The 9,656-nt window shown below is 41.6% G+C and overlaps 2 protein-coding genes across 2 annotated transcripts; both read left to right on the forward strand.

Annotated features, from left to right (window-relative positions):
• Window positions 1–931: 931 nt before the first annotated feature.
• agtr1b (angiotensin II receptor, type 1b) lies at window positions 932–2,853 on the forward strand (the record flags this gene model as incomplete). Its single annotated transcript, XM_082545554.1, is given in 3 exon segments — window positions 932–1,250; window positions 1,662–1,754; window positions 1,757–2,853. Coding segments are annotated over 3 exon segments (1,242 nt in total). The 5' UTR covers window positions 932–1,198.
• Window positions 2,854–4,026: 1,173 nt separating this feature from the next.
• Window positions 4,027–8,395, forward strand: cpb1 (carboxypeptidase B1 (tissue)). The gene is made up of 11 exons (XM_082545717.1): window positions 4,027–4,142; window positions 4,387–4,462; window positions 4,541–4,665; window positions 4,778–4,877; window positions 4,973–5,074; window positions 5,721–5,825; window positions 5,916–6,026; window positions 6,143–6,233; window positions 6,600–6,802; window positions 7,636–7,720; window positions 8,026–8,395. The coding sequence occupies exons 1-11, from the start codon at window positions 4,078–4,080 to the stop codon at window positions 8,211–8,213; spliced, it is 1,251 nt and encodes a 416-aa protein (XP_082401843.1). The 5' UTR covers window positions 4,027–4,077; the 3' UTR covers window positions 8,214–8,395.
• Window positions 8,396–9,656: the final 1,261 nt, after the last annotated feature.

Below are 9,656 nucleotides of genomic sequence, written 5' to 3' on the forward strand. Positions count from 1 at the left end.
GACATCTGTGTCGGTGCTTTATCCTACCTGTTACACTGGGGCCTGTGCAGGAAACTCGCAGAGATATTCCATTATTCTGCTGCCCTTGGCATCCACACATCTTCCACACTCGATAAATCCCACATCTGCAGCAGATAGGGTCGTTGCTTTAGTGCACGCAGGGTTTTTTTTTCTTATTTCGTTTTTTTCAAAGAATTCACCTACTGAAATCTGCTGAAAAATTAGGATCTTTTTATTATTCTCAGATAAAACAGTTGTGCTGCTGGAGCTCAGACTCTGAGCTCAGTAGATGTGAAGGTAAAGTGTCTGCAATAGGTTGATTCGAGTAGCTTAAACTCCAATGAGATTGTGACAGGAGCACATGGCTACTTTAAAAAAAAAAAAAAATCTAAATGTATAGAAACACCCTGGCTGAAATATCAGTAGTGTTTCTGTCAAAATGCGCTGTGTCCCTGCTGAGTCAGCAGTGAGACGTAAAGAGTAAAATCCTAATGCTAGCATGCCATCTTGTGGCAAAATCCTGCTCCGTTTACTCAGACTGGTAATCCAGGGAATTCCATTTCTGTCGTGACAGCTGTATAATAATAAAAGGTTAACTTCTCATTCCCAAAAGAAATCATAAATCAGTTAAACAGTTGTTCATTATCTTCAAATTGTATTTGCCTACTTATGATCTCTAAAGACAGAGTTATGTTTTCTTTGGCATCAGATTGGATTTACTGTAACCACAAATATTTCTTGTTTTTTGTGCAAGTTTGGGTAATCTCTTCAGCTATATTGTCATATAAATGAGGCTTATGCTAATATTATTACATCAGCTCCACTAATGACACCCACAAAGCTATTCTATTAAACATAAAGATGCTCAGCAAAGGAGAGAATTTGTTTTTTATATTCCCATTTCACTCTAAGCTTGTGCAAATCAAGCATGAAAAAAAAGAGAAAAAGAAAAAAGAAAAAAATAGCCCCGAGGCCAATTTTCCGCAGCACGCAGGTTTGATTTTCTCACAGAGCAAAGTTTCCACAGAGCTGAATCCCTGCTGTCCTGTTTGTTTAGGTGTGTGCTGATTAGAAGTTCTCATGCTGTGTACAATGTATCTCGGCGCGCCGAGGGTTTAAAACGTGACATGTCTTTTACGGTGACTGGAGCCTCGAACCTCTCCTCTCCTCCCCTGCTCCCTCAGCGCTTTAGTGTTTAATGGCGTTGTTATCCAAGCTCGCGCTTTGCCATGCGGCCTTCATTAACTCAGGTCATAACACGAGGCATAAATGTTCTCCTTCCGGGTGCTGACAGTCCAACCCAGATGGACCGAGCATTTGATAAACACTGTACAGTTTTACTGTTGCCCTTCATTAGCCGAGGGACGATTATAAGGCGAAGGCAGAATGCAGGCTGTCTGAATAATGACGTTTTTAAAGGGCATTTTTGGAATATTGAATAACATGCAACATCTGTTTTTCATGGCTTCTTACTTTACAGAAATAACATAAAGCGTCAGGATGGCTTTAATGTGCAGGTCTTTAATGAGCTGGTGTAGAGTGAGCATTTTCATGGGTGCTCGTGTGGATTAGCGTTTATGGGCCGTGCCAGCAGTAATGATGGCTCCTCTCCTGGGCTGCCTGTGACATTTTCTTTTTTTGTGTGTGTGTTTCTTTTATAGGACTCGCTGAGGCCCTCTCCCAAGGCCTGTATCAGTCACCACAGACCAGCCCTGCCTACAGGGACCCTCCATTTAAAAGTCCTGGGATTTGGTGCTCAAAATGCAAAATCTAACGACAGAAACAACAGACGGTTTAGAACTGGCATGTGGTATGTCTGGACACCATGAAATAATTTTCACCCTGGTACCCATCGTCTATGGCTGTATTTTTGTCATCGGCATTGTCGGAAACAGCATGGTGGTGGCTGTCATCTACTGCTATATGAAGCTTAAGACGGTGGCTAACATTTTCGTCCTGAATCTTGCCGTGTCTGACCTCACGTTTCTCATCACTCTACCAATGTGGGCCACCTACACCGCCACAGGCTATAGTTGGCCCTTTGGAGGATTCCTGTGCAAGGCCAGTGCAGGGCTGGTGATTTTTAACATCTACACCAGCATCTTCTTCCTCACAGCGCTCAGCCTAGACCGTTACCTGGCTATTGTGCATCCAATGCGATCGAGGCACTTCCGCACCGTGGTGTATGCGCGTCTCACCTGTGTGGTGATCTGGCTTTTTGCCTTCGTGCTCAGTGTGCCCACAGCGGTGATCAGGGATCTCCACGACATCTCACACTTTAACACTACAGTGTGCGGCATTCTGCACCCGACTGAAGAAAATGAAATGTGGTTGAAAGAGCTCCGCCTCGCCATCAGCCTCATGAAGATCCTGCTGGGCTTCCTGGTGCCCTTTGTCATCATCCTCACTTGTTATTGCCTTATTGGGCAGGCGCTGCTGGGGGCCACGCACATACAGAAGAGCTCTCGTTCGCGGGACGACGAGGTACTGCGCATGCTCGCAGCAGCTGTCTTGGCCTTTTTCTTGTGCTGGGCGCCACACCAGGTATTCCACTTCATGGAGGTGCTCACCCAACTGAAACTTGTGAACAACTGCTCCATCGTGGAACTCATTGACACCGCCATACCCTTCACCATATGCATTGCCTACTTCAATAGCTGCGTGAACCCTATCGTGTACAGCTTCGTGGGGCACAACTTTCGCAAAAACTTACTCCATCTGCTGCGTTGCTCCCGAGGTGCAGTTCCCGGGCCTCACCCGAGCATTAGCTCCAAGATGAGTGCACTCTCTTTTCGCGCCACAGAGGCACTGAGCCTTGCAGTCAAAAGTAATGCCTCCTCTGACGTGAAGTAAAGGGGGGGGGGAAAGGGGGGGGGGGGGGGGGAGAGAAACAGGGTACAGTTGACCTCTCCTCACTCTTTCAGTTTGAGGTCAAAGACCTGGGGATGGAGACATTCCATTCTTTTTTTTTCTCCATGCCCAACTGTATTACCCAGCACTGAAACATCCACAATGATTGTAATGTTGTGCACATGTTCCTCTGTAGTTGCAGAATATTTATTCATATACCATTCCATGTCACGTAGCATGCTGGCAAATTTTCCCATCTAACCCTGTGAAATGAATGAGAGTGTCACAAAAAAGCCATATTAATATAGTATGGCTCTGCAAGAAAATATTATACAGAATTACTGAACACTTATCCCATTATTTATAAAAAGATATGCATGTTCTGCAAAATTATGTCAGCATTGTGCCTCGATGATACAGTGCAGTACTATAGTGTCTAGTGAAAACTATCCTTTGCTCTCAGCAGGTCGTTCACTAGTTGGAACAATGCTAAAAAAAAGTGCTAAGCCACTCATGAATGCTCTGCCAGTGGCAACATACATGAAATAATTGGAAATGTATTGCAAAATGTCATGTAAATGTATATTTGCAGCATATCTGACTTCAGTAACTATTTTCCGTATGTTATATAGTATAGTCAGACTATGTCCTCTTTGTGAAAATGTATATTTGTTTGCATATCAACACTGAAATGCTACCAAGTCTGGGAGTGACATGCTATCAAAAATGGAGTGCCATGTAAATAATCCAGGCTGGGAGATCATTGTCAGTGTCTTTGGTGGTTGTCTTTGTGGTATTTAAACTTGACAGGTGTGTTTTTTTTATACCGTGTAGGTGTACATTTTGTGAATACGAAAATATAATTAAAAAGAAATAAAATACAGTCCAAGGTGGATCTTATTTTTTAATAGCTGAGTGTAAAAAGAGACAAATCATCCTGATTAGTCGTGAAAGCAAGTCACACATTACAAAAAACACTTCTGATAACTGTGACTTATCCAAATCAAATGACCTTGGTTTAAAAATGCCTCAAACACGTCTTGAATCTATTAATCATTGACAGTACATCATGTAGGCTCTCGTTTTTCCACGTAACACCTAAAAAAAAACAGCGACACAGCAAAGGACGTATGACACATCTTTGCGTAAAAGACTCAGATTGGTGGATGTACGGCAAGCTGCGAGGTATAAGTGTCGTACACAAGGAAAGCCAGCTTCATTGCCAACATGAAGGTCCTCCTGTTTTTTGGATTGGTGGCTTTTGCCCTCGCTGACGTCACTCGCTTTGAGGGGTAAATTTACACTTTTGTTTTAAAAAAAGGACTGCATTCCTGTAAACTACAGCATGTGATGACACTAAAAATATAATGACGCAGTTCTAATAATAGAAGTACTATATAAGCCTGCGTTCCCTAAGTTTGTGGCTTATGCAAAGGGTATTACTGTGTTCCAAAGAAACTGCTGAGGAGTGAAGGCAAAGTGTTTGTGGATGCTATTTTATAATGTTGATTTCTCTCACCCCCCTTTTTTAAACAGTGATAAAGTTCTGCGTCTGAAGCCTGTCCTTAATGAACATGTGAAAGTCATTAGGGAACTGGCTAACAGTGTTCAGGTACCCATCTGCTTTCACACATACAGGCACACACATATGTTTCATTGCTCAAGTGTTTGACTTTGCTGCCATCTGCAGCTCGACTTTTGGACCCCAGAAAATGCTGAGCAGGTGACTGTGGGCATGAGCGTGGACATCCGTGTGCCTGCCCAGTACCTGGACATGGTGTTCACCGTCCTGCAGCAGAGCGGCATGCAGCTAGAGTAGGTCGCTAGACAAACAATTAAACTAAAGGATATTTATCTGGATATTTTGTGCCCCAGATTTACATTCTTCACGCAATGCTGTGACACTTTTTAATTAAATCCTATTCAGGGTCTTTATTGATGATGTTCAGGAGGCTGTTGATCGCCAGATTGAAAACAAGGGTTCTCCCAGAGCCCACAGCTACACCAAGTACAACACCTGGAGCGATGTAAGAGTCGAAACCCTTAAGAGCGCCGATCTCAATTCTGATTTTCTTTTCTGGTTTTCATTAATTTCTTACCATATTTGTCCTGTTTATTTTAGATTGAGTCATGGATGAACTCAATGGCTACTGCCAATTCTGATATGATCAGCAAGGAGGTGATTGGAAACACCTATGAGGGACGTCCCATGGTAGTTCTCAAGGTAGGCTTACCCAAATAAATATTAAAGAATTTAGTCAAATGAGCTTGCAAAGAAAAGCATCTGGACTTCTTTAAGTTGCTTGAAGACGTTTCACCTCTCATCCGAGAAGCTTCTTCAGTTCTAAGGTCAAATGGTGGAGAGTCCCAGATTTAAACCTAGTGGGAGTATCCCCCCAAAGAGGGACATAGGACCCCCTGATGATCCTCTACCTAATCGCATGAGCCAAGGTGTGAAAACAGGTGTGGGTCACAATCAGCCAGGGTTTCGGGTGAGCTCATTGTGAAACCTGGACCCATCCTATCATGTGATTTCCTGAGGTCAGATGGCCCAGGATGTGAGTGGGCGTTAAGGCGTCTGGGAAGGGATCTCAAAACTGGATTAGAAATGGCAGACAGTTGGTGTCGTAAACCACCGCCTCTTTTCAAAGATGGTCGCTCACAGTGGACGTAAATGGCTTCTTTCACTTCTCTTTCAAACCATCTGTCCTCACTGCCAAAATGTGAACACTGGCATCCTCTTTCCAAGCTCCTTAGACTATGATGACCTGGATGACTGAGAACCTTCACAGACATTAAAGAATTTATTTTTTAATTTATATTATAACTACATGCAACAATTGTTTTGTGATTACATTTAACAACCACAGATTGGTAAGAAGTCTGGTTCCACCAAGCCTGCCATCTTCATGGACTGTGGATTCCACGCCAGAGAGTGGATCTCTCATGCTTTCTGTCAGTGGTTTGTCAATGAGGTAAGGAAGATGCCAGGATGACCGAGGCAAGCACCTACAAATAAGGAATATAACTGATTACAGCACAAATTTTTTTGCAATCTTCCTCAGGCTGTGACCGCCTATGGTAGTGATTCTCAGATGACTAGCCTGCTCGACCAGATGGATGTCTTTGTTCTGCCCGTCTTCAACATCGATGGTTACGTGTTCACCCACACAAACGTACGTTACAATCCATTTAAACTTAAGTTGTTTGCCTTAGTTAAAAGAAGACATCCTTGTGCTATATCTCGAAGAATGCATTTAATGCACATCTGTATGCATTTTGGGAACTTTAGAACAGGATGTGGAGAAAAACTCGCTCCAGGAACGCTGGATCCAGCTGCCTTGGGACTGATCCAAACAGAAACTTCAATGCTGGCTGGTGCAGTAAGTATGACATATGAACAGTTAAATCTTAGACTGATAAAAGAAAAATTGGGGTAATTTGCAATTGCATTGGTTATTTTTAAATGTCAGTTAATAGGCATTCCATAAAAAGCTAAATTTATTTTTTTAAAAAATACAAAAAACTTCAGCAAAAATATCAGGTTTAAGGACAGGACATAGAACTGTACCGGTATTTTTTTTTTATATAGATTTTCCATGTATTTTAATCTGGCAAGTCAATAATATGTTTAGTTACAGTTTGGCTGCTTGGTAACATTTTTAGTTTGTAATTTATTATGTCATTTTATTTAACAATTTTAAAAAGAAAAAGAAAACTTTTATACATGGTTTTCTATGTGATTGCAGCCACTGGAGCTTCCACCAACCCCTGCAGCGAAACTTACTGTGGCACCGCTCCTGAATCTGAAATTGAATCCAAGAATCTTGCTGACTTCATCCGCAAAAATAAATCCATCATCAAGGCCTACATCACTATCCACTCCTATTCTCAGCTGCTGCTCTTCCCCTACTCCTACACCTATGAGTTAGCTGCAGACCATGACGAGCTGGTAAGTCACTGTTATCTGCCTTAGCATTGCAGTGAGTGTACAAAACCTACCTCTGAGTCAGGCTATGTATAATTATGAATTCAGTTCATTCAAATAATGATCTGTATGTGTGATATACATGAATACGAGCAAATAAAAAGTTTTACAATAGATCATATAATATAAATATAACTCTACCCACCCCATTACCGTGTTACTCTTATCTAAGGGCCACACTTAGCTGCAGCAAATCATTTACTCCCTGCTTACATGGCTCATTCTCATGGCTCTTTTACCTCTCACTGGGGTGTCCGTGGTGCTGCACAGTTAACACTCACACCCCTGCTCCAGCTCTCACACTAACTGAGGCAGATCACACGTCTCTGCCTCTCTATTACTCACTTGTAATTTAGACTGTCTTCTGACACTTTACAGAACAAAAGAACTCCAGGGATCTGTCATAACTCATCAGTCTGGCCAGAAATATCATTTCCTGCTTGTGCGTTTCTCTGGGGGTTTCATTTCCTCTTGCAACTCGCTGATGCTTTTACTGCTTTCTATAATATCACTAAAAATGTTACTGGAAACCCGCAGGGTGAAAAGCATGTATTTATAACGTGTAACAGCTGTATTTTAAAGGTGGTGTCATTTGTGTGCGTGCTTTGTTTGGTTTAAAGTGACAAATTTTACATTAAAAAGTCCTCCAAATTCAAGCATTTCCAGGCAATGACACACCTTTGCTCAGTCTGATATACTCAGATACTGTGTTGATATATATATATGTATATAGTTTAAACCTTATAATTAATTCACTCTATAACACATTTGACTTTTGTTTGTATTTTGTATTGTAGATGGCAGTTGCTAAGGGAGCTTCTTCTGCTCTGCGTAGCCTGTATGGCACAGTCTACACCAGCGGCCCCGGTGCTCCAACTATCTGTAAGTACAGCAAATAGTCACACTTTATTGTGGGAAGATTGCATATTCAGTGATAGCTTGATAACCTATTTCCACCTCTGTCATTATGCATTATGGTGTGTTCTCAGCGCACCCATCTCCATTGAGAAATGTGGCCTCTTGAAACCACAAAAGGCAATCATGAGCCACAGCTATTTCAAGCAAGGGATTCTTTTTTTTGCCCCCCCTCAAGTAAAATGTGTATGAAAACACATGTAGACTGTCCCAGGTTGTCAGAATGTCACCATCTCAGTGATTTCCCTCACTCTCTCCTCATCTGCCCTTAGACCCCGCTGCTGGAGGCTCTGATGACTGGGCCTACGACCTGGGAGTGAAATATTCCTACACCTTCGAGTTGCGTGACGAGGGTCAATATGGCTTCCTGCTGCCCGAGTCTCAGATCAAGCCCACATGCGAGGAGACCATGCTGGCCGTCAAGTACATTGCGGCCCACGTGCAGAAGAACCTCTATTAAAATGCGGAACTGCCAGGACCCCTGCCAACTCGGCTCCTCTGTACCAGCCCCCAGCCCCTCCAACCTCTCAGCCATCTCCTGCCCGTATCCATGGATACAGGGCACCACCCGCCATGTTTCCTCACTGTGCTTGACAGAATGTCAAGATGAGTGCAAACAATAAAATCAATGATCCATCCCCACACGCTGAATCAATTTTTTTATGTGTATACGATAATATTGTGTCTGGTACACAGAGGCTTTACTGCGTACAAACAACAGCAATAATAACACTTTCACTTTAGGGCTCATCATCTGCTGCAATGAATGCAAATTAAGAGGGAAACATTTTAGAAACATATACCACAACCTTTAAGAAAAAATATTGTGTAATGTAACCATAATGAAACCATAATGTAACTGTGCCAAACACCAAATGTTCTTATAGTTTCTATAAAGTGTCTATAAAGGAGACATTTAAGAAAACAAAAGAAAGAGCCACAAATTTATTGCACCCCTTTGGATCACAGTGATCCCTCTTGTTCAGATGGCACTGCTCCAGTAGCAGCGCTTAGGTGGGCGTGGGTATCTGTTGTTAGGGATTTTCTAAACAAGGGCACAGTATGTGACAAGCAAAGAGCACTTCTTGGCAGCATCTCCATTCTGCCAAGCATCTGCCTCGGTGGAGAAAATAAGGGAGCCAAAGACCAGCGGGAAATTTTACTTCACATTCACATTTCTGGGGTAAAATTGGAAAAGTAAATTTCACTGACTGGTTTTCACGCATCACAATGCAGGGGAAAAAATATGACTAGTTTTATATTCAAATAAAAGCAGTGTATTGACCCTCATCCCACTGATATATATAATAAGTGGGATGTACTATATTTTTTTTCATTGTTCCAATTTTTTATGACTTTGTCAGTCAGCTTGTTCGTAATATTGTCATTTCAGTGATTTCTATTTCTCCTTTGATTAGTGCTTTTTAAAAATGCAAATGTCCATGCAGTTTGGTATGGGCCTAAATTAAAAAGGCACTCTTTCAGTGATTTAAAAGAAGAAATTTCAACATCGTATGAAGGCTCAAGGCCAGACCAAGGACACACTGGGGAGATTATGCCTCTGTGCTGGATAGTTACACGTTTATTTCAATGATAACACAAATGATTTTTACTTTAAATTACTGAAAATTAACAGACAAAAGATGATAAACAGGCTTTTACATAATAATGTTTAGATTTCTGTTTTACAAATATGCAAATTAACTGTAACATTTTCAAAAATAATAATAGTCATCTTTTTTCTTTAGATTAATTAATAAAATAACACTTTAAGAAGATTATATTTGCTTTTTGCACTAAATTATTCTTGAGCTACTTAGGCAACAGTCCATTGCATGCATGTTAAACAGGTTGGTAAGATTGTGGTCAATATTGCCATTTGTATGCTTTTAATTCTGCCACT

The sequence above is a fragment of the Aulonocara stuartgranti genome (assembly GCF_965226115.1).
Source record: "Aulonocara stuartgranti genome assembly, chromosome: 9".
NCBI lineage: Eukaryota > Metazoa > Chordata > Actinopteri > Cichliformes > Cichlidae > Aulonocara > Aulonocara stuartgranti.

Bases quoted from the DNA above. Each gene is read 5' to 3' on its own strand.
- cpb1 (XM_082545717.1), top strand. From the start codon at position 4,078: ATGAAGGTCCTCCTGTTTTTTGGATTGGTGGCTTTTGCCCTCGCTGAC. The intron at 6,027-6,142 runs GTACGTTACAAT...TGGGAACTTTAG, and splicing joins ACGTGTTCACCCACACAAAC to AACAGGATGTGGAGAAAAAC. The intron at 7,721-8,025 runs GTAAGTACAGCA...ATCTGCCCTTAG, and splicing joins CCCCGGTGCTCCAACTATCT to ACCCCGCTGCTGGAGGCTCT.